The sequence below is a fragment of the Tursiops truncatus genome, chromosome 9 (genome assembly GCF_011762595.2).
Source record: "Tursiops truncatus isolate mTurTru1 chromosome 9, mTurTru1.mat.Y, whole genome shotgun sequence".
In the NCBI taxonomy this organism is placed as follows: Eukaryota; Metazoa; Chordata; class Mammalia; order Artiodactyla; family Delphinidae; genus Tursiops; species Tursiops truncatus.
The window spans coordinates 91,674,363-91,699,855 of NC_047042.1; the positions used below are offsets into that span (position 1 = coordinate 91,674,363).

Below are 25,493 nucleotides of genomic sequence, written 5' to 3' on the forward strand. Positions count from 1 at the left end.
GCCAAAAAAAAAAAAAAGAAAGCCATGCCTGGTTTTCTTTCTCCAGGGATCCCCTACCTTATCTGCTTACAATATAGCAATGGAGGCATAGATTGCAATGATGCCTACAAATCCAGGAAGGCTAAGGACTGCCACCAGTCACTAGAAGCTAGGAAGAGGCAAGGAAGGATTCTTTGGAGCCTCCAGAGGAAGCACAGCCCAGCCGACATCTTGATTTCAGATTCTAGCCTCCAGAACTGTGAGAGAATAGATTTCTGTTGTGTTAAGCCCAGTTTGTGGTAATTTGTTCTTGCAGCCCGGGAAACTAATTCAGGCTTCTATTTTCCAAGTGAGATGTGAAGAAGGATTCTCCGCTGCAAGTGGGGCTAGAGTGGAGACCAGGGAGGGAGAAGATGTAAGCCCGGGATTGTAGCTTGTTTCAGAGAATGGAAGAGCAAGTTTCCCACAAAAACACAGGCGTGCTAGACGATATTAAGTCCCATGTAAGTCTGAGGATCATAAATTTAAACTTAAACCAGTCAACCTGGTTATGCGATTGGTTTTTTTTCCAGCAGAGATTAGTTGCTTCTGAGTTGCAGGGAAGTTGGGTTCAACTTGGATTGGGCTTTTACCTTTTGAGAACAACTTGGAGGGAAATCAGGACAAGTTGTAGAGGGCCTTTGCAAAGGGGAAATTGTCTTAATAGATCATGGAAACCAATCTGGGTTGGAAGGAGAGCGAAGGTGAAGGGAGTGTAAGAGATAGTGGGAAAGATCAGGGGTTGGACATCCAAGTTAGACCAAAAAAACCATTGCAGGAATGAAAACCTGGGGGAATACATGACACGTGATAAAGACAATAAATAAATAAAGACAATAATACAAATTATACAAATGACAGTGAAGACACAGAAGGTAAAAGAGTTGGGAGGATAGAAGATGGTGAGTGGTGACTTGAAACATAGTAGAGACTTGCTTATGAGGCAATTAAATCCTTTTATAGGGACTGAGCCTGTTTTGAAAGGTCCTTCTACTGTTTGTGGGAAGTAGCAGTCACCGTGGGCAAACCTCAGTTGTTCTGGGAACAGTCACTGCGTGACCCCTCTTTAGTGTGTATCATGGGGAAGTGGGAGTCTCATTGTCTGAGCAACCGTATAACAGGACTTTGTTGTTGTGCGGCTTGACAACACTGCCCTCCCAATACCCTGCCTTACACAGAGCTGGTCTCTGGGTAGGAGGGGAGTACACAGCAATCCCTTCCCTGATCATCACCCTGCCCAGGAGTTAAAGCACAGCAAGCAGCACCCATGAAGGGTCCTGCCTCAAAGCTCTGAAAATACTGCTCCGTGGAATTCAGTAACTCCTTCAGGAAGCATGTCTTCCTTTCCTTTTGGTAGGAAAAAAAAAAAAAATCCTTTCTTAACCTAATTAATCTGTTTTGTAGTTCTACACAATAACCATTAGTATAATCTGTATTTTCAAATCAAGTCACACCTATATACAGTAAAGTTTGCAAAGCATTACCATAAAGTTTTGTTTCAGGTTCTAAGGGAGGGAGGGATTGGGGGAGGGAATCATGAAAATGAGGACTATCTGTGTTTGTTCATGTGTCTATTCAATGTATTTTTAGTGAGATTTGTGCCAAACTCTGGGGAGGTGCTGATGACAGGAGAGTAATACATGTAGTCCTAGGCCTAAACGCTGGCTGGTTCTTCAGACAAAACAAGGGACACTGCTGAGTGAGAAGCACAGCGATGGGAGCACGGACAAGGCTGAGAGCTGGGGAGGAGGGAGGGTTTCCCCCCTGGTGACCTACTGTGTCCCGTGCAGCATCCTGACCCAGCCCAGCCCTGCTAGGTCACCAGCGGAACCGCAGGGAGCAGCAGGGCCTGGCTTCTGATGGGTGTGAATGTGTACCATGGTACACTTAGCCTCCTTAGGGCAGCCAATCCGTACCCTGTGGTAGAACACATTTGTCTTTTTTAATTACAGATTTGATACTTTATTTGAATTAGAAAACAAAAATCATTAAACCAAAGTGTGTGCAAGTTCCCAGCCTCAGTGATCTCCCCATCCCTATTCCCAGTCCCCAGAGGTCACCGGCCACCACTAACTTGGTGTGCGTTATTCCAGAACCTGAAATGTATCTCAAGTTCCCTAGGTATGGAAGCTTCTAGAATAAATGCGTAGGGGAAGGTCAAATACTATTTCTTACTATTCTTGTGAATCTTTTGTCCCAGGTTATATTTGCCTTAGAAAAACTTAGGAAATTTACACATATTACTGTCTATTTTTAGGCCCTTTATTGTTCTCCAGCTCTGGCATGGAAGGAATGGGAATCTACGAAACTTCAGAATTAGCCCTTCAAAAAGCCTAAAGAGTATTTCTGGGACCGAGGGTGGGAAGAGCCCGGCAAGGAAGGGGAGATGGGGGAGCCCGAAAGCGAATGAAGATGAGGAGACAGACGTGGATGGGAGTGGGGGTGAGAGAGGAGCCAGGGTCCGGAAGGCGTTCGCGCCGGCAGAACCCAGAACCGTTTTTCTCTTTCTCCTTCCTCACCTGGGCCGAGCCACTCACCAGGGCCAAGGGGCAGCACGGGAGGCATCAGCACATCCCCGCATCCTTGCATCCCGCAGGGGCTACGCAGGCCCGCGGAGGGTGCACAGGCACGGCCTCTGTGCAGACCCTGGGGACCGCAACCGTGGGAATTCATGCTCGGTTCATGTGTCACGTGTCCCTTGTGTACAGCCCGAACTTCACTAGAAGGTGAGGTCCTAGAAGAGAAACCGCACTCTTTCATGTGTGCCCAGCTCCTGGGGAAGTACAGACTCAAAACTTTAGTTGAGTGACAGGAAACGTCTGTAGGAAAATACATTTTTGATTCAGAATGGGTGCCTACAAAGACAATTTTTGAACAAAACCTTTCCTAAAGACCATCTATTCCTTTTCAATAACTGAGAGTACACAATAATTGAAAATAAGCAGAGAAATAACATGGCCTTTAGAGTTGGGCTTTGATTACAGTCTCAGTCCTACTCATTAGCAGTGTGAACCCGGACACGTCATTTACCCTCTGGCCTCGGTTCCATCTGCAGGATGGGAAGGACAGCACCTGGCTCGTTGGGCTGCTGTGAGGAAGAAAGGAAAATATGCGTGGTCCACAGTGAGGACTCAAGCAAAGATACCGAGGGCTCCTCTTCCAAACCCTGCCTGCCTGCATAGGACTTAAGACGCCACCCCTCCCGCACTCTCCGACGCCCCGCATCCCTACTGGTGTATCTCACCGTCTCACTGCTTGGCAGAAACACGGAAATCCGGCTAAAGTCTAAGGACAGCATGTCCTGATCATCAATTCTAACAGACGAGCTTAATGAAGGGTCAACACCCCCAAAGGCTTACAGACAGTATGCGGATTTTTACCAAAGAACAGATTTGTTCAGATCCGGGTTTCCATCAGCTGGACGAAAGCAGGCCAGGAAGTAGAAAGGGGAGGTGTAAACGTGCCCTGGGTAGCACTCCTGTGAGGCTGTTGAGGTGTGTGCCCTCTGCACCCCCTACGCTCTTGCAGGTATTGGGCAGTGAAAGAGCTGAGGCCTCAGGCCCTTCGGTTGCCTTGCCTTCCAGAAACCAGCGCCACTCGGGCTGCTCCTCCCCGCTCCCTTCGCAGGCCCCTCTTCCGCCCTGAAGCGCCGCCCCCACTGGTCCTGCTTCCTGGGTCTTCTGTACCGGCACACTCAGATCCCCCCAGGCCTGGAGCTGGGAGCCCCCAGAGCACCGTGTCCAGAAGGCCCCTGGTCCTCCTCGGTAAACTTGCACTTCTGCCCTCACCTGCACGAGGCAGCCAGGCCCAGGGCGCCTCGCTCTCCCTCGCCTTTCACAGCCACAGAAGCTCCCTGAGAACTGGGGCTGTTTGTTCACCCTGTAGCTCTGGCACTAGAGCTGGGCCCGGGACTCTGCAGGTGCTCAGGAAACGTCTGCGGGGGGGCCCAGGCTGGGGACAACGAAGGCTCTTAAGTGACCGTCGGGAAGCACCCGCACCCGTGGCCACAGAGCAGCCTTTTCTCCCCAGTCACCCCTGTGTTCCTCTGTTTCAGCAACTGCTTCCCCAGCAGCGCATCCCATAAAGCAATAAGACGCATTACTTTTTACGTTGAAACCTTCAGAACTCGTAAGGAGCATAAGTTTGACACAGTTTTTCACATTCTTAAATAATTCTCCCAAGACTCAATAAGCAGAAAAAGGGAACAGAAAGTCAGAGCTGGATATAGAATTCAGATTTTTTTCTTTCAAAGACACATTTTGTATAACTTTCAACATTTATGCTTTCAAACAAAATAAGCAAAAAATACACCGAGTGCTAAAAAAAAAATCAGAACAGAATTAATACCAATTTTAATTTCAATATTTTAAAGTACAGAAATTGGAAAGTAGGAATACCAAATACAACTTTAAACAAGTCACTTGTCCTCCCCTATAATAACCAATGTAAGCTACTTAAAAACTTACAAATTTAAAACAGAAACAAAATAAATACTGTACACTTTCCCTGCCTGCAGGCAAAAGATGGGAAATACTGTTATGAATCGAAAAAAAATGCTCTTAAAGCTTCAGCATCCCACTTCCCAGCCACACTTCACTCTGTCGTCACACAGTGTGCTTCTCTATTCAAAGGACACACATGTGCACACACACTGACCGCCTATCCACACAACAAGACACTACTCTGCAGACACCCCGAACGAGAAAGGCTAACAGTCACCTGGGACCATGGGCATGAAAATCAGCTCAGGAAAGTCAGTCAGGCTAGCAAAACATTACTACAAAACTAGTAAATACCATAGCCAACAACTGTCCCTTTTCAAATTTCACAGATTTAAACCCCCTAAAACCAATACTACCCCTCCCTGTCACCACCCTTTACCCTCCCCCCACCCCCCCCAAAATCAAACAAACCTGCTGAAGCACTGGCAAAGTTCGACATTTCACAGTAAATGTGAAAGTTCATATCATATAATCTCATTAAAATGAACCTTTTCACCCTCTTTCCACAGCATGAAACTGTTATGGCTTAATTTATATTAAAAGTAGAAAAGTATTTTCGGAAGGAAATGCAGTCTGCCCAGACGCATGTGCATTTCCTGATCAGTGCTATTTCATACCTAACAACTGCATGACTTGCTTTGCAGTCAGAAGCTGTTTTCGGAAAAACTGAGGTTACAGCTTTTGATTCAGTCTAAACCATAAATGTAAGGCCCTTAGTTTGGTTTAGGTTTCTTTTGCAAGATAAAATAACCTTGGGGTTCACTTAGCAAGTTACACCTCAGGTCCCTGACTATAACGTGGAAGTTACATGTATGCTTTGTAAAAATAAAAGGTGAATCCTATGACTCTTAGAGGGAAGAAATGATTCTAGGCAAGGAATCAACTCCTCATTATACATTACACCTCCTGCTGGTAACAGTTACCAACCAAAATCCACCAAAGAAATATAAGAGTATTTCTGGGTTATTTTATTCCTGCAAAATAGTATCTATTCCAGCACTTATGATCACTGTTTTGGTGAAAAATCTTGGGGGAAAATAGCTGACATTTTGAATAGGAAATGGCCAAAATAAAACTGGGTGGAGACAAGGTTTATCTTTGATTAAGTTCCATTTAGGGGTGCTTTCTGAAATAAAGAAAAGTGAATTCAGGATGTCACAGGTCTTGCATAGGTAAGCTACTTGGAGGTCAGGGGCTACGTGGTAGCCAGGGTTTATTAGTGAAATAGTGCAGAGCAGATAAACTTGTTGGAAGAATCACTGAATACAGTTTCAAAAAGGCTTTAACAAAGAAAATGTAATGTTGTGCTTGTTAAGACAAAGCTTCAGGACACTAGGAAGGACAGGAAGGGTGAGAGGGAGACTCTAAGGGGTAGAATGCAGCTTAATGAGTATTATTTTCCCATACCCATTAAAGGGGAAAAAACCCCACCATAACAGAATAAAACCACAGTCACAATAAGCTAATTGCTTTGAAAACAGGCATTTGCTTCTTAACGTCCTTAACTTAAAAAATTTGTATGTAAGGGATAGCAAATATTTGACTTACGGCATGACGTTCACTGAAAAAAAAAAGCAAAAATAACGGAAGGGCTTTTAGTAAGGCTCCATTATTAAAATTACATTACGTTCAACAGCAATGTAGTGAGTAGTATGTGACTTCTTCCCCTTTCTTTCCACCTGGCTTCTAGAAAGTGTATCAACATCACCCGCCACAGGATGAGCAGAGGCCTCACAGTGTCACAGAACAGGGGCTGTTGTAGGAAGCAAAGTACCAGAGGTTTGGGATCCACTGTGACCCCAGGCGAGTCACTGCCCTCGCTGGGTTTCATTTGTCTCTCTTCTTAAGCTAAAGATCTGATGTTCAACCTTCTCAAAACTGCTTTAGATGAAGGTCTACGGCATCTGAAAATGACTGGTGATCTTTAACTTCTCTTTTTGGAGGAAGCAATTAGCTTAATAATTAACGTGAAAAACGAACTTTTGAAAAAATTTCAAATTTATATAAAACCCTCATCTCTTAATATGAAATCATAAAATGCTTACATACTGCAATAGCTACTTCTGGCAGTAGTATACTGGGCCATACAATTACTCATCAGCTCTTTGGGGAGTTGACTAATCACTATAAAGAGCATTTCTTGAAAAAAGCAGAATCCGGCCGAGTCTCCCTACACTGCAGTGGTTTGTTTCTCTCTCTACCCAACGAGCCATGGTTGGCCAACTCAGAGCTGTCTTTGCTGATCCCCATCTATCTACCATCTTATTTTCCTGCTCTAGTACCATGGATGGTTGTTAAATCATTTTCATTCCATGACTTATTTTACCTTATGCTAGTGCCCTGAAGAGTATGCAGAATCTATGAAGCAGTACTCTTTGAGAAAAACCTAAAATTATCTTTTAATTACTTTAAATCATCTTAATGATTACTTGAGGATAAACATTCTCACTCTTATCCATAAAGTATCTCATCCCTTTTTCTTTCACTTCATGCACTGATTTTGACTTTAATTCAGCATCTTATTAGAGATTCTTCAGATTTTTTAGATAGCAAGTTCTGGGCATATATTTGATATGAAGCAAATTTTATGAGTAACAGCAGTTTTCATTTAAAAATGCATATAGGGCTTCCCTGGTGGCACAGTGGTTGAGAGTCCGCCTGCTGATGCAGGGGACACGGGTTCGTGCCCCGGTTCGGGAAGATCCCACATGCCGCAGAGCGGCTGGGCCCGTGAGCCATGGCCGCTGAGCCTGAGCGTCCGGAGCCTGTGCTCCGCAACGGGAGAGGCCACAAGAGGCCCGCGTACCGCTAAAAAAAAAAAAAAAAAAAAAGCATATAAATGTGCATTTGTTGTCAGCTGTAACTTAAATAATGATAAATCCTCTGCAAATATGAAGTGTTAATAGATTAAGGAATGCTTTTCTGTGTTTTTCTTAACTGCATTTTGATCCAAATTTACAAATGCAAAAACTAAGACTCAGAAAGAATAAATGACTTCTTCAAGGTCACACAGCTGAAACATAAAGGGCAGAACTTGGACAAACACCGAGGTCTTCTGCTCCCTTTCATGCTATAACATGCCCCTATGATTACGAACATTTAATTATTAACTTTTGAAATGTTTTTCGAATTTTGAAAATATAAAAAAACTTTTTTTTTACTTCTACCTCTACAGTTGTATAGTGTATCTCTGTTAAAACTAATAAAGTTTTGTTTTATGAATGGGCCCTCTTGCTTAAGTTTGCTTAGAAGTGAAAATAATACTGCTTATTTCCTGGAGAAGATACCTTCAAGAGCAAACAATACAGCTTCAACTTTATATGCCCCCCACAGTACTAAGTAGTGCTGGGCACATAGTAGATGTCTGATAAATACCTGCTGATCTCATATGAATAAATACAGTAGAGTTCATTAAAAAGGCAATAACTAGGATTATTAAAAAATAGAGCAAAAAAAATAAAGCAGTATTCAGTGCTAAGTAGTGATAAAGATGGGCTTCTTTTCTGAGTTTATAAGATGGTTTCGGTCAGAATTTTCAATTCTGTATGCTTTAAAAATTAACTGATACTTATGAAGTTCAAAGTATTTCTAGGTATTGAACTATTATAAACTGCCAGCTTTGTACAGTTTACACCTTTAATCAATACTGGAGAGCATAATATTATGTGACGTTATGAATTACAGTACAGGGGATCCCAGGTTAACAGAAGTCACTTATTTGAATCAATACAGGAAAATGATTACCTACTACTACACTTAAAATTGCATATGTTAAATCGTAAGTGTTTGACATAATTTGTATTTGCTTATAACTAACTAAATGCCACCACTGGTGTCTTCCTTGCAGGGTCTATACAACACATAATAAATGAGACTGAGGGAAAGGCTGTCTATTGCAGTCGAGTCCAGATGCTGTTACTTCAAAGTTCTGTCATTTCTACAAGATAAAGGGATGCATCACAGCCAGTGATTTTACAAGAGGTTTGACAAGGAAGTCACTGGATCAGTGGCTGGATTTTTACCAATACACAAAAAGATTACATGTATTCTGTTTTAGTGGTTATTTCATGTTACTGAAAGTTTTTTGAACTTAGCCAGTTAATGGGCTAACACTGCCAAAAATGAATCCACAGTTCCTTCACTTAAAAGTTCAACATACTGGCTACTTAAAATTAGTATTTACCAGCCTAAGTACACAGGGCAGATACTGGCTACAATTTTAATTCATAAAAATAAATTATTTATTTTCATTTTTATAGCTAAGAAAAAAAGGTAATTAAAAATACTTAGAGCTGTGAAAAATGTAAAGGCAACAAAAGAACCCAAATCATAATGTAGCTGGAAAAAGAAATTATAATTCTCAATGCTTAAACTAACACCAAAACATGTGTATTTTAACCCTAAAATGGTGTCTACAGAAAACCAAAACATCACAGTAATATATTGTGTGGGGAAGGTGGGAGAAACAGGCAGACCCACATTTTTGACGTCTTGAGCTCTGATAACCAACAAATGACTGACTGTACCTATCTCTACCTAGTTTGGGCATAGCGTACAGAGTTTAAGTAGGCCTATTATAGACATTTAGTACTCCCATAAAAATTCTTCTCCCTGACACCCAGATAAGACCCAGACAGTGGTCCAGTCACTTGGACCAAAAAGGCTCATTTGTAAGATATTTCATATATATTCCATGAAATATTGGAACGGAGGCAGAGTAAGAAATATTTCTCTTTGAAAATACACATTTGAATGTGACCATGAAAGATAATGGTATAGACTTTTTTTTCTTAGCTCTTCAAGTGATACTTAATACAGAAGGGAAAGTCCTGCTACCTTGCTGAGTTAAAAAAAAAAAAAAAAGACAAACCCATAATATGGCCGTATTTCTTCTCCATAAAAATAAATTTTATCCAATTTGCCTATATTTTCTTTGTAGGAACTTGTAAAATGCTCTATTGTCAGAACTGGGACTATCTCCACCGCCCCCCCCCCCCCCCCCCCCGCAGAAATCACTTGTTTTTATGTCATGGGGGGAGGAAAAGGAAAATATAAGCTATTGCAAGCAACTGAAAACTGGCACTTAGTAAAAGTTGTGCACAAAGGAGAGAAATGATTCCTTAAAGCTCAACCAGATACTTAACCTCACTATGCACTGGTTAAGTTAGGATAGATGGAAGAAACTGCAAAAAGCACCCATTTTACTCCAAATCCGTATCTTAAATAATGCTTTAGAAGGTTAAGAAATAAAAAACTAAACACACACACACACACACACACACACACACACACACACACCCCCAAATCATCTACTCCAACATGCTTGCTTCTATACAACTTAATATAGTATAGTCTTATTATATTACGGCTTATTATGCAGATTTGAATATTCTAAGTCAAACCATATTTCATATTTTCCAACAAATTAGGTATACAGAATAAAAGCGTCATAAAATATAACCTCTGTGGCAGGTGTTGGTCCTGCCCTCCAATACCAGTAGTATGAAGAAGGCCCTCTGTAGTTACAAATGTATTTGAAAAACTACAAACATGACAATTTAACCAAACTTATAATACTTTTCCCACAAGTAGGAAAAAGATATTAAAGCTGTACTCTTTGGGACCCAGATATCATCAGCAAAAAATGAAAATGCAAGAAGCCTATTTTTCTATTTAGAAGAAAACTGCAATGTCAAATGAAATGAGACATGTGGGGTCTTCTATGTAGTTCTTACACATTGGCTATGAAGGTATTTCCCTGCAAAGAGAAGAGTCTTGTGTCGTTATGAAATGATGGGGAGTGCAGAGGGAAGGTGGGATATAGGTAATCGACCTGGATAACAGTATGCACCTTGGATGTTAGCAAAAGCGAAGCTAATAGCTTATAAAAAACACATGAATTATATAAAATAAAATGATTTTCATATACATCTTAATTTAAAATAATTAATGCATCAAATCCCTGTTTAAGACTTTAACCTGAATAGCAAATTTAAGAGTCCAGACTAGTTACTGTTACCGTGGCTCTTCCCCACATGTAACACACACACTATCAAAAATAATTTAAAAACCTTCACATTCTTAAATCTAAATTAGTGAGATATTTCTCCAGAAATCTTCCAAATAAATAGCTTTAAAAAAGAAAGAATTTAAAAGCTGTTAACTTTAAAAAAAAATCTGTTAAATAAATTATTGATAATTCTTTACCCTACCACAGAAAACAAATCAAAACACTACCAACAACAAAATGAAATTCAAGCCCTGACAAGAGACCCTTTCCAGTTCAAGGTCTCTTTTTAAGGTTCTACCCTCCTTCTTCCTCTCCCCACCAGGTCCAAAATGGTTATTGCTGAGTGGGTGTGGCACAGTGAAAATGCAGCATCAGGTTCATTTTGTTCTTCAGGCAGTGTTCCCTACGTACATGCAAACTGCTTCAGCGGGGGCGTGCGGAAGCTCCAGGCTCCCGTACCCCGAGACCGGTCTCCGAAAGGAAGAGTGACCACAACCGCAGCTCCGTCACACAAAGAAACGTGCGTGGCCATTTCTGTTCAATTTAAGGATCTTCCCAAGACGTTGTTTGGCTGTTGCCATTCCTTTTTTTGGACGTTTACCTGTAACATACAGAACACCAACAACAGCATAAATAACAATGAAAATTATAGGTGACAGCACCGGGAAGATTTAAACGAGGGCGACATGGTAGGCAAAGGCTTTTCGGTGTTTTGAATGAGCAGGGTCACACTTCTGGAATTCCACTGCTTAAAACTCTTCCACCTCATCATGTGAGAGGGAAGGGCCAACCTCCTTCACTAAGACTTGGGAGACCTCCCACGCTCTGATCCCTGCCTATCTCTTCAGCACGAGCTCTTACCCCATCCTGCCTCAAACTGTGCTTCAGCAATGAAACTGAGGGCAGTTTCATACATAACCCCGTGCCGTTTCTCCCTGTTGTTCTGTGGGTCACACTGTCTCCTCTGCCTTCGGTGCTGTCTACCCTGTCCCTTCCCCCACCTCAGCATGGCTAACCCACTGTCAGCCTCTCCAGGATCTACCTCCCCCTCCAGGAAGCCCCTCCTGCTCCTCAGGGTTGACTGAGGTATCCTGCTTCTCTGTCCCCATAGGAACCTGTGCACGCTCTGCTATTGCTGCGCTGTCTGTGACGCAGCAGGCTGTGAGCAACGTGAGGGTACAGACGATGTCTATCTAAACTGCTACTGTCACCAACATACACAGTCAGAAATGGACTTAACCCGCACGCATGCAGCAGTTACCTTTTGTTGCCTGGTTGCTGATAGGTGGTGGATTTGATGCAGGTCTCTTGGTGGGGTGAAGGGGCACTGAAAAGGAAGTTTCACCAACAGGCCTTTCTGGGCTTGCACTGCCATTACTTATCTGGCATGCCCCTGACATCAAGCTTGAACTCTGCATATACTTTCCATTCTGAGGGCTTGAGCCACTGCTGTCCACAGAATTCCTACTTTGTACCTTCTGACTGATTTCTGATGAAACTTCCTTTCTGATGCATTTCTGGCCTCTACTTAGATCCTAAAAAAGAAGGAAGGAAATAAGGTCGAATTTTTAGGGTTCCTTTAAGATAAGTACAGTATTTAACCTCTCTATGCACTAACAATTCAAGGGAGAGAAGAAATAGATTACTGAACTTGGGTTTTCTTAACATGTAGTAGCCTCAGAAAACCACCCCTCCTGAGGGCCATCTCATTCCAAAACCTAGAATTGCTGAAGGATTCAAGTCTTGAAGATGCCTCATAATTTAAGTCGAGGAGAAGAAAACATAGATAGATAGACAGACAGACAGATAGATAGATAGATAGATAGATAGACAGATGACTGGTGGGTCTTGAAATCAAAACAGAGAGGGTCCTGACCAGAATTAAAAAGAGAAGGAAAGGTAAACTCGAAAAGAGCATGCTGCAGATGTGATGTCTCACGAAGCTAGTTTTAAGTGTGTGTGTGTGTATATTAAAATGAATTTCTGATTCTGTAACAGTCAAGTAAGTTTTAAAAACAGCATTCAACACAGACTTGCTTTAAAATAGTCTCACAAATACTGTTGAGCATGAAGAAACAGCTGTTCGATTTGACATACCTTTCTAATACCTCGCTAGATTACAGTCAATAGAAATTCAATCTTCTCTAAGGTGATCTTGCTAATCATCTGCCCCTACTTCTTTATTTTCAGACAATTATAAAAACAACCATTAGATTTAAATAATAGCTTACTTTTAATACTAAATCCTATAATGCTAATGAGTTATAAATTTTATAACCAGTGAGGCACTATAAAATCATACACTGAATAAGTGAATTCTTAATAGTTCAGGGATTTCTTAGCTGACCTTTGACCCTGGAGCATATCCTTCCCTGAAGAGAACTTGTACTTGCCTTGAAAAAATAACTCGGTTCTTTTTCTTACTATAACTGTAATTGATAAGTATTTAGAAAATACAGATAAGCCAAACGAAGAACATAAAAACTACCCATATTTCTGCTACTCAGGGAATGCTTGGGGTTGGGGAGGCTTGAGGACTCCGCTCTGCCCCATGAGAATTCTGATTCTTTCTTCGGCTGTCATTTTCCAAGGTCTGCAGCAAAAGGTCATACTGCTTTCCTTGTATGGTGCTACTGGTAAAGTTTTGGTTTTTTTAAAAGGTATTTTGGGTTCGTTTTGTTTGGTATAAGCATTCATACACCAGGGTCCTAAAACATCAAGTGCCTTCTCTTAGAGCAGGGACTCTTAATCTGGAGTCAACAAATGGTCTGGGGTGAGGGTGGGCACAGACCATGAGAAAATGTAAGCACAAGTCATATTTATGATGGACATTTTTCTGGAAAGAGAATCCGTAACTGTCATCAAATTCTCAAAGAAATTTAGTATCTAAAAATATCTGACAGGGACTTCCCTGGTGGTCCAGTGGTAAAGAACCCGCCTTACAATGCAGGGGACGTGGGTTCGATCCCTGGTCAGGGCACTAAGATCCCACAGGCCACGGGGTAACTAAGCCTGTGTGCCACAACTACAGAGCCCACGTGCCCTGGAGTCTGCGCGCCACAACTAGAGAGAGAAAACCCACACGCCACAAATAGAGAGAAGCTGCGCGCCTCAACAAAGATCCCGTGCGCCGCAACTAAGACCCGACACAGCCAAAAATAAATAAAATAACATTAAAAAAAAAAATCTGACAAACAACGTCAGAAACTAAAAGGATCCTTGTGGTACTTTTTTTTTCCTTTCATGTTTCATTCTAGCCAGACATAACCTAAAGGTGTTGGCAGCCAGGAGTTTTTAACTGTTTTCTTAAATAAACTGTTCTTTTCCAGATCACATTCTATCCATAAGCCTTTCATCAGTCATTATATCAGAATCCCTAAAAATGGAGAGCTGTTCAAATGTGCGTTTAATGGTCATTTTTAAGCTCTCCAGGTCTAGTGGTTGATTACTGGTTGCAGCTTAAAAAAAGAAAGCCAAAACGGAGCCAATGACAATCTATTTGAACGCTTCAAACCTTGAATATACCTGACGATTAAATCTGGAAGTTGTATCAAATTGTTTAATCCAGGAAGAACTCCTCAAGTCTTGATCTTCAGTCTTGACGTGATACCCTAAAGAGAAGCTTTCATTAAACGATCTTCGCACAAACTGGATCATAAAGAACAAAGTTAGCCTGCTACTTAAAATTGAAAGTAAATTTATATTGACATTTTATTTTGAAATGAATATACTAACTCTTTATTCCTATACTTTCACCACACTCTTTTCCCTCTCAAAAACAAAACAGTCACCGTCTCTCAATCTAACATGTTAATTCTTTCAATTCTCCCAATGACTGTCTTTCTATGGCAGGATTTTGTGCCAGATGCTGGAGGACCTAGGTCAAATTCTATGGCCATCTGCTGTAGATGTAAAACCAAGTGCAATAATACTTTCTCTAAAAGTAATATATTTTCCCATATAGAATAAAGGCATATGTTTGCCTGCATTTGGCAGCGTTTCCGTAGAAGCTTTCTTTTCAAGGGACAAAGAGATTACAGGGAGACAGAATGGTATAGTGGAAAGACAGACAAACCCAGATTTGAATTTAACTTCTTCCATTATCCATGCATCTTAAGGCAAGTTACTTAACCTCTTTAAACCTCAGTTTCCTCTTATACAATAAGCAAAGATTTTGAGATCAAACCGTCTAGTCCTGGGTTCAAATTCCAACCTCTGAACAGCTATGTAAGTATGGGCAAGTGAAGTCCACTAAGTCTTTTTTCCTTTACCTGTTAAAGCTACATTACATACACCCAAAATGTTGTTTTGAGAATTAAGTGAAATCAATGTCAAGCTCCTGGTACTTAGTTAACACAGTTAGGTGGGAATGAACACAATGTCTACAACAGACTTCAGTTTTAATGTGGTACCATCTTCTCTCCAATCCTCCTCAGATTTTTAGGGAAATAAAATTTTTCACCAAAGGCAGACAGAAGAAAACACTGTGTGGCATCACTGATACTGCCACCGAGTCTTGTCTCTTTCCTAATGCTTCCTTTTCAAGTAGGAGAGAACATCCTCAAGCAGTAACAGTTCAAAGCTTGCTTCCACAAAAGGAAAAAGAGTTGATTGTTCAAACTTAGCACGTCAATTAAGACACCAAAACATTCCCTCCACTCTGACCCGACTTATAAAAGGGAAACAATACTGTCTTGTGACAGCCAGTGAACACAACTCTTAATCCATTAATTTACATTTTGAGTTCTTATACTTGCATCTTACATTTGTCAACATTATGTATTCTTTTGCCAATACGCTTAACACCATTTCCAACTAAAGATGTGCAATAAACAGTTCTTATTCATAATCTCTAACCTCAACTAGGATGACAGGGCTACTAAGGTGGGGCTTATATGTTATTTTTCAGAGACTTATAGTTTATGTTTCTTACCACTTTCCACTGGCTTATCACAGCGATACAGCTGCCTAACCTCATGGTTACTGCTGCGGCAGCTGCTGGGATCCTGGAGAGAGTGTCTTTCACCACCGCAGTCTGTGCTTTGTATCTGCCTTTGTAAACACGTGGAATAGTGCAACCCTGCCATAGACAGCATGCCCTGAATAGCTTCTTCCTCTGTGCTCGTCGAGGTAGGACACTCCCTAAAGGGCGAATCAGCAAAAAAGAACCTTTTTAATTCTAATAAAATTTTTGGTAAAATTTAAAACAAAACAAAAACCCCAACAAAACAAAGCAACAAACGTTCTCCTATCATTTATATCACAATATAATAAGACTACCATCATCAGCATGCCCACCTTTTAACTGGAATTTCGCTCCTAGGCGGCTTCTGGCTCTTTTGAAGGAAGCTCCTCATCAAATTAGATTCTTCCTTAAAGTTTGATGTAATTTCTTGTTTCTTTTCATCACCTGAACTTTCAGACTCTTCAGTGGTAAAATTATTTTTCTGAGATAATTAAATGGAGGCAAATCTATATAAGAAATCTGAACAGGTCTGTACAAACTAACCAGAAACACTTTATCCATCTAGGGAAAGTGAGAATCTTAATTATCATGGAATTATTTCTGTATTTCATATGAAAAAGTGAAAATGTCTAATAACTACAGTAACATAATTCCTTAGTTAAAAAAAACCCACATAGTACAGGTTTTCTTTAAGGCAAAATGAAATATAACCTATGAGAGAAATACGAGAAACATGAGAAGAGTATCTCCCTCCACCCTTTCCAAAATCAGACAAAAGCTATGTCGATCAGATGTAAAGAGTCACATGATGGGACGTGTGTGTATAATTACCACTGCAGAGAAGGCCCTGTGCCACAAAGGTCAGAGAGACAGGCTTTGGGAAAGCTGTCATTCACTTTCCTCCTAGGTAAAGGAAAGTGGGTGTTCATCTTTTTGTCACATAACTTTAAGTTAAGGGTTCCAGGCGTACCAGTGCGGTGCAATCAGGTCCAGAGTCTTCTGAATCAGAAATATCAGAATATTCTGATGATCGATTCCTGAGTTCTGATTTCACACTTGTTAAAAACCCTGAGAAGGAAAACGATGAGAGAAAAACAGAGTCATTAGAATTTGAATAAAGTGCCACCCAAAGCCCGTCCAACTCTGTGAGATGCCTCACCCGCTCCTGCTCTGTCCTTTTCTCACTGCTCTCATTGTCTTCATTCCATTCCTCCCCCATGGACTATCTCCCTAACTGACCAAGATACAGATTAACGTGTATTCTTAAAACATCTGGGGTATTTGTTGAATATGGTGATATAATCCTTATATGGGTGGGTTGACTGTTTTATATTTCTTTCCAGAAAAAAACCTCTAACACTAAAATTAGCTTGCAAGATGCTTTTCACTTTCCGTTGTGCATTATTTCTCTCAACAGAAAACAAAACAAAACAAACTCTCCTAAGCCTAAGACACGTTCAGGTAGACAGTGAATCCAACAAGCTTGAAGCAGGCTCCAGCCCTGCCTCTCTCTTGCCGGTCGCACTCCTCAACAACTGTTGGATGAATTCCATTGATTAGCTGCCTCTCCCCGCCGGCAGGAGAACAAAGGCAGAGTCGGCAACTACAGCAATACCAAACTTACCCAGAATTAGCAAGACTGAGGTATCCAACATGGATTAAATAATGTTAATCACCTGGAACATTTACTTATCAAGTACTAAAATATTTAACTCCTTTTTAAGATAGAAGGGTATATGGAGGCCCTGAAAAATGTTGAGAAAATGAAGACTTCATTCAAAGAAGAAAGATCTCGAGGAGGAGGAGGTGTTACTGTTCATCACACTGATGATAACCAATTAATAACCAAGTAGAGGCCTTCTTGTCAACAGGCAATCCAATAAAACAATACGCGGACTGCTAATAGCTTCAGATCAGCCAGTTATATATGTCTCCTAATTCTGAAAACCATATGTATGTTAGCTAAAATTATCTCAGAAATAGGATTAAACTTGCAACTTTATTATTTTACTATTTGGAGTAGAGGCCCGTAAGATGCATGAGCTTCATGTGACTCTTGTAAAAACTGTTACTAGGTGAGGGTGTCACTGGACGGCGACATCCTCGTCACTAATACCACCGTCCCTGGACGCCACCCCTCACTTGGTGGTCACATCTGGCATTTCTCTGATGGGGAGACGACTCAGAAATGCTCCAGACTTCTCAAAAGAGTATCAGGGACACAGAAATTGTAATCCTACTACTGATTTAAGCACTTTAAAATTAGCAAGTTACTTTACATATTATTAGCACATTGGTAACGAGCAGACCTTTAAAATGACCATTAAAACAAACATACTGTTAAGTGGTTTCTGAGATGCTTCATTCTCCACCCCCTCTATTCCTGAGCTCTCTTCCATCTTCACTTTTGCCTTTTTTGTCCTTCTCTTATCCTCTTCATTTTCACTGTCTGCTGTATAAAGACTCTGATCTGTAAAGGGTTGTCTCTCATCCCTGTATACAGTGGGAAAAACAATCGAGTCAGAAAACAGTGCAACCATGTAGCCAAACGGTACCCCTCCTTAATTTACAGAGAAAATAGAGAACTAAGACACTTTCCCCATATTTCAGGCAGCTGTGCAACGGTCTGGACCAGGGATTACATGAACAGAGGGAATCCACTGGAAACTAATCTGTTGGATACTTTGATCTACTTCACATACTTAATTATCCTTCCATTTGTCAGCAGTAACCGGAGATCATTATCTTTCGCTCTCCATTCAGGTACGGTGGAAGATGGCTGGAGATGTTTGTTGAATTTTCCATTCAGTTTAGAGCTCAAAATGTCCTTAAAGTATAAAAACAGAACTTACTTAACCTCCGCCCTCAAATATACCAGCTTGACAAGTAAAGAACTGTATACCACCCACCCCCTCCCCCACCCCCCCTCCCCAAGCCCTGCACGCTGAAGAGCGCTGGGCGGCCTCCGAGGCTAGCGCGTTTGCAGTGGTGTGGCACGAAAACTAAATGGTTCCTAAAACCAAAGCATGAACCCGGTTCACCCTTCTGTAGGGCCAGTTAACTATAAAACACATTCTATAACGCAGAATATGAAATCTCTATCAAGTGAATTCGGACATTTCACTCTGCAGAGAGCTGAAAACCTGAAGAGCTGGAGAAGTCCTGCCTTCACGTGTCTGAATTCTCTTTGCCTGGCTTCTCCCTGCAGAAGTGCCAGCTGCTGGGTCCTTTCCAGTCACCCTGTCTTTGGCCTAATCTCTAGTCTTCCCACCAGGCACTCCCAGCAATTTACATGTCACCACCCTGCTATCACCGGGAACAAAGGCCACCGGGTGACATAAAGGCACAACAGTAGCTGGTTTTCAATACATAAAGAATATTTCCTTTTCGTGGCAGTAGTTTTCTTTAATAATAAATAGAACCTTTTATAATAAGCTAAATCTTCTCCTAGAGGGCTATGGGTTTAAGGCGGTTTAGAACAACAAAAGCTTAAAACAGTATAACTATAATTATACAAAATTTAAAATATTTAAGGAAGTTTTCATTTCTATATAGCTTCTTTAAATATGTTAATGAAGAGATACTGCTATCTTATTCATTTTAAATTATCCTCTACTTAAGATGTAAAATCATGGATGACATGGACCTCACCACACGTCATTAGCGTGTTTTACAAAGGCCCTACGTTGAGCTCATGACTGCCCCACTGCTTCTCCCCTTTGTCCATTAGGCCATCACTTCTCAAACTGCAGTCATGGGTTTCACAGACTCCCAGCCTAACAGTTATCCATGCTGCTGCTGCTGGGCCAGGAAAAGGCCCTCTGCACTTGCTCTTCCCTCTGCCTGCAATACTCTTCCTCCAGTCTGTGTATCCATCTGACTTCTTCTGCTATGTAAGTGGCATTCAAATGCACCCACCTGAGAGGCTCTCTGACCACCTTAGCTAAAGCAGCCAGCCACCCGAGCCCTTTTATTCTCTGGCTCTACTGCTCTCTTTCTTCGTAACATTTGTTATCTGAAATTATATTATTTTAATATCTGCCTCTGACTTCAATCCTTCCAACTTGAGCTAGGATGGAAGCTACACCAGGGCAGGGACCTAGGTTATGCTCACTCTGGTATCTTCTCCAGAGCCTAGAAGAGCAAGTGGCACTTGGTAAGCACTCAGTAAACATGTCGGCAAACAGATGAGATCTGTTCGTCCTACTTCTACACTGAAGCATGTCCCTGTCACGAGCAGAAGCGCTGCTGACCCCTACAGCACTAAGCAAAGATCAGACAACAAGAACGGCCAGACTGTTCTCTTTCTATAGTCCTTCTGAAGGCCTTTCAGAAACGACCAAGTCTCCCGTGTGACCATGGAACGGCAGCTTGCCTCTTCCCAGGGACACATCTCCAGTCTTCTGAGCACCTCCCTCGTGTGGAGCTCCAGGATGTCTAGGTTAGAAGGAGTTCGGACATTATGATCTCGAAGTTTCCGCATCCTTCGTCGGGAATGGTATGGGGAAGCTGCTTCATTTGAGGATCGTGAAACTGGACATACAGTAGGAATTCCCTGAGATTTAACTGGTTTGCCGTTTTCCTCCTTTAAGAATGAAATTCAGGGTATTTTTATGACAAGGCCACAAACATAACCTGACTCATCAGCCATAAACATATTCTAGAAAACAAAACACATTCAGTTTAATCATATAAACAAAAAACACCAGATGATAAAGCTTGAACTTCTTTGATGAGACCTTTTCCCCTTCTCTCCCCCACGTGATATACTGTGAACATATTTCCTTGCTTTTCAATGTCACTTTAGAGGTTGTGCCGCATTCTACTGTAGAGAGATGGCATCATCTATTGACTAATAGTAATGGCAATTATTTAGGCTGCTTCCAGTTCTTCCCTAGGATGAAATTCTTTCACACACATAATTGCATAAATCAATAGATGCTTTTTAAACCAAAGTCACACATCTCTATGTAGCTTTAAAAATTAAAACTCTATAAGCGTATCATGAAAAGCACAGTCTACTCGTCCCCATCTGATTCGCTTTCTCCAGAGGTAACAACTTGCAAGTTTTTAAGCATTGTAGTAACATACACAGAATTTTGGACCACATAATATATGTATATGTAATTTATACGTAACGTATATGTAATTTACCATTTTAAAGTGTAAAATGCCACAGTTCAGTGGCGTTAGGTGCATTTCACATTGTTGTCTAACCATCACCACTATCCATCTCCAGAACTTTTTAATCCTCTCAAACTCTTAAATAATAGCTCCCGGGCTTCCCTGGTGGCGCAGTGGTTGCGAGTCTGCCTGCCGATGCAGGGGACACGGGTGCGTGCCCCGGTCCGGGAAGATCCCACATGCCGCGGAGCGTCTGGGCCCATGAGGCATGGCCGCTGAGCCTGTGCTCCGCAGCGGGAGAGGCCACAACAGTGAGAGGCCCATGTACCGCAAAAAAGAAAAAAAAAATTAATAATAATAACTCCACTCCTCCTTAGCCCCAGCCCCAGGCAACTACCATTCTACTTTCTCTATGAATCTGACTACTCTAGGAACTACATGTAAATGGGATCACACAATATTTCTCCCTTTGTGACTGGCTTATTTCACTTAACACAGTAACTTCAAGGTTCATCCATGTTGTAGCATGTGTCAGAATTTCCTTCTTTTGTAATGCTGAATAATATTCCACTGTATGTATATAACACATTTTGTTCATCCATTCATCTGTGATGGGCGTCTGGGTTGCTTCCACGTTTTCGATGCTGTGAATAATGCTGCTATGAACGTGTGTGTGCACCCTGCTTTCAATTCTTTGGGGTATATACCCAGCACTTCCAACTCTTGTAGCTGCTTTTTTTGTTGTTGTTGTTTCAGTTATTTGCCTCCAAATGTCTAATGAACATGTTTAAACTGTTATTTCTTGGTTTTTCAGCTTCAGACATTATTGAATCCCTACTATATAAGATAAAGTCTTAATCTTTGCACACCTCTCCTAAAGGCACACACACTTTCTCTTCCTTCAGTATTCAGTATTTAAATTGGACTCAATGAAAATTATTTACAACCCAGTGCCATGTAACATACTATTATTACCTTTACTTTCTTTTACATCCTTTGACTTTCCCTTGAGTTTATAATTGCCTCATCTCCATCTGTTTTGCTTCCTATGTATTTATCACTAATTGATACCCAAATTCCCACTAGAAGAATGCAAACACTCAAACACATTAAGTAATTTATCAATCCTTATATTTTTCTTTGGAGACAGGAAGGCCTGATAAAGCACAGGATGCCCAGGTAAATGTGAATTTCAGATCAACAACTGATATGGAGCCTTTCATTCTCCTGCTCCATCCTGGACTAGCTGCACTCTGGGCCTGCACATGATACCAAAGGCCATTCCCGACCTGCTCCCATTCTACCACATAAAGCTGCCACCCCCACCCCCCCATCTCCGGCTGTCACTCCCTACCCTTTTCCCCTCCTCTATTTTCTTCAGAGCACTCCTTTACTCCTGAGTCATTAAAATATTTACGGCCAGCCTCTTCCTACTAAGCTCCATGCAGGCAGGGCCTTTGATTCCTGATGGGACACAGCACATAGTAGGTACTCAGTATTTGCTGGAAGAATGAATTCCAGGGCTCCTCCTTTTTCGGTTTACTCTCTCCCAGAACATCCTCTAAGAGTCTCCTGAGAAAGGGAACATGGAGGTAACCTGTTGGAGACCTTGCCTCTCTGACATCTTTACCATCATAGTTGACTTATAGCGTGGCTGAACGCAGACCTGTAGGTTGGCATCCCTCCTATCCCAGAATGTTAAAGAGTCTGCCTTATTGCCTTCTAGTCTGTAATGTTACTGTTGAGAAATCTGATATTCTTCTCATTCCCATTTCTTTGTATATGACCCATACTTCCTTCTTTGATGCTTTTTAGGATATACTTCATGACATGTATTCTAAAATGTGACCAAATGTGCCTTTGAATAGGCCTTTTTTCACTCACTGTACCAGGCATTCTGTAGAGTTCTCAATTTGGGAAGGTGTGTCCTTGAATTCTAAAACATTTTCTTTGATTATTCTTCTGATAATCTTGTTTTCTGTGTTATCTCTCTCTGGAACTCACATTATTTTGACAGTGATTGTGTAAAACAACCTGATTTTTCTGTCCTATTTCTGTCTTTTTTTTTTTTTTTTTAAACTTTGGGAGAGATTTTTCCAACTTTATCTTCCAACCATTCTACTAAATTTTGTTTCTATTTTATTTCTAATTTCCAAGAGCTCCTTTTCTTTTTTCTTTGAATGTTCCTTTGTTAAAGCTTCCTGTTCTTTTTTCATGGAGGTACTATTTACTCTTTTCTCTCTTCAGGGTATCAGTTATGGTTGGGTTTTGGGCTAGAGACTTATTTGCTTATTGATTGTTTCCTCTGAATACTTTTTTTTCCCCCTTTTTATCCTTATTTTTGGTCTTTGTCTTAAAAAATTTTCTTGGCTTTCTATGCATTTTCAAAGGGAAGCATTAAAAAGCTATGGTTTCAAGAAATGGTGCTAAGAAAACTAGATAAAAATATGGGGAAAAATAATGCCTTAATTTACCTTACGCTATGTATAAAATTTCAAGATTGGCCATTTACCTAAATGTAAAAGCTTCTAGAAAAAAAAGAAAGTATCTTCAAGACCTTGAGTGGGCAAAGATTTCTTAGAGAGGACACACAAAAAGGTTCTATTTATAAAAGAAAAAGATTTTATAAATTGGACTCCTTCAAAATTAAAAATTTCTGCTCATAAAAAGACACCATTTTTCATACGGACGATATCTCAAGGGAAAAAAAGTAAAAAAAAAAAAAAAGACACCATGAAGACAATGAAAAGGTAAGCCATAGGCTGTGGGTAAATATTTACTATTATATATATGTATATATCTCATATATAATATATATCATCTGTACATACATGAATGAATGCATGCCAAAGGACAAAGAACTTGTGTCCAGGATATACAATAAACTCCTAAAAATCAATAATAAAAACAACATAATTTTTTAAATGGGCAAAAACTTCAAACAGATACTTCATAAGGGAAGATATACAGACAGCCATGCACACAAGAAGGTGTTCAACATCATCAGTCTTCAGGAAAATGTAAACTAACACCACAATGAAACAATTTTCATATTCTCTGCAATAGCAAAAATTAAAAAGACTGAAAACACCAAATACTTACTGGCAAGGATATGGAACAACTACAACTCCTGTGCATTACTGGTGAGAGTGTAAAATGGTACAAACACTTTGGAAAACTGTCTGGCAGATTCTCATAAAGTTAAAAATTCATTTACCCTATGACTTAACAACTCTACTCCCAGGTATTTATCCAAGAAAAATGAAAACATATATCTACCACAAGACACACAGGTTGCTTATAATAGTTTTACTCATAATGGCCAAATCTGCATATAACCCAAATATTCATCAACAGAAGAATGGAAAACAAACTGTGGTATATTCATTTAACCGAATACTACTCAGCAATGAAAAAGAACTACTGACACGTGCAACGTGAATGAATCTCAAAAGCCTTATGTTTAAAGAAGCCAGACACAAAAACACTATATGCTGTATGACTGCCTTTATCTGAAATTCAAAAATAGGCAAAATTAATCTATGATAAAGCAGGACAGGTCCGAACAGTGGTAGCTATGATAGTCCAAGACTGAATAGAAGGGGGCAAGAAATGACCTTCTGGGGTGATGCAGATGATTTTTAGCTCAACTGGGGTAAGGGTTACACAGGTATATACTTTTGCCAAAACTCGAATTGTACTTTCATGACCTGTGCGTTTCACTGTATGTAAAAAGGAAAAAGCTAATTGGGAGCTCTGTGTGAGTGGGGCTTTATCAACTGATGGGTTTCACTATAGGAATCTGGGTTGTTCCATCTGAAGGTTTCAAATTGTCAACATCAGCGGATCTTCTTCTTGGCCTGGGAGGTACAGGCCAGACTGCCAGTGTTTTGGGGAGCCACGTGGAAGAAGAATCATTCACTATGTAGATTGTCACTTAATCCTCTTGTTTTCAGTATGGTACCCATCTCCCTCAGCTGGGTTCAGTGGCCAAAGTCGTCTCAAGTTCAACCTCTAAAAAATTAAATCTCTGGTTTTTTGCATGTGTTAAGGCAGGGATCTGGAGGTCAATTTATTTCTTAAATAGACCTTTAATCAATCCTGCTTTCAACCCCACCTCCACTCTCATATTCAGAGGGTCCTAGTTTCCCTGACTGCTGAACTTTTTGAAGGTTTTACTGTACAAATAAGATCTGCTCTGGTCTTCTCCCATTGCCCACACAGGTTTCAGCTCTCTCTGGTCTGCTAAGTCAGTTACCGCTTGAACATTTGCTTTCCAGCTTCCAAAATTTTGTTGGAGTCTTCATCTCTATTATTCTCTTTGTCTTCAGGGGATATTGCTTTTTATTCTTTTACTATCATTTTGGTTCCAAGAGGTGATAGTGGTAAACAGGTATGGTCATGTACAAAGTTTAATTGGATTCCTCTTATTTACTTTATTAAAATAATGCTAAGTCAAGGGATATGCCAGTTAGAAAGCATGAACTATTTACACTTCCAACCAGCAGCACAAAAATAAAGAATTTTATCTTTGCCAATCTGATAAATGATCATTTGAAATCATAAATTATGTGGCAAAATGTACTTGAATACTTTTTCGCATACTGAGAATATTTTTCATCTTTTTATTGGATTGGCCATTTCTATGTCTTCTTTGGTGAAATACCCGTTTATATTTTCTTTGTACATTTTTCTACTGCCATTTTGCTTCCTTCTGTACTCCCTACCCTCCAATTAAAAAAACAAAAACCCCAAAACAACAAAAAAACACTTTGTTGACTATTTTTGTCCAATTATTCTTCCAAGTATATTTTACCATTTTCAATTTGTGATACTAATTTGGAATTGACATATTTCAGAAATGACACTCCCA

The 25,493-nt window shown here is 40.6% G+C and overlaps 1 protein-coding gene across 3 annotated transcripts in view; it reads right to left on the reverse strand.

The window, feature by feature from the left end:
- Positions 1-10,435: 10,435 nt before the first annotated feature.
- Positions 10,436-25,493, reverse strand: part of KDM7A (lysine demethylase 7A) — a 74,887-nt gene continuing 59,829 nt past the window's right edge. For 2 of the 3 annotated variants that reach the window (XM_004316468.4, XM_073809984.1), the window contains 9 exons: positions 19,872-20,081; positions 18,199-18,323; positions 17,835-17,989; positions 16,467-16,564; positions 15,829-15,977; positions 15,464-15,672; positions 14,056-14,141; positions 11,792-12,065; positions 10,436-11,131 (listed from right to left, as the gene is read on the reverse strand). In XM_004316468.4, the coding sequence (XP_004316516.2) occupies positions 11,037-11,131; positions 11,792-12,065; positions 14,056-14,141; positions 15,464-15,672; positions 15,829-15,977; positions 16,467-16,564; positions 17,835-17,989; positions 18,199-18,323; positions 19,872-20,081 (1,401 nt within the window). In that variant the 3' untranslated portion in view covers positions 10,436-11,036. Of the gene's footprint in view, positions 11,132-11,791; positions 12,066-14,044; positions 14,142-15,463; positions 15,673-15,828; positions 15,978-16,466; positions 16,565-17,834; positions 17,990-18,198; positions 18,324-19,871; positions 20,082-25,493 lie in introns of those variants that run through there. The other variant, XM_019946232.3, reaches the window with a different exon arrangement.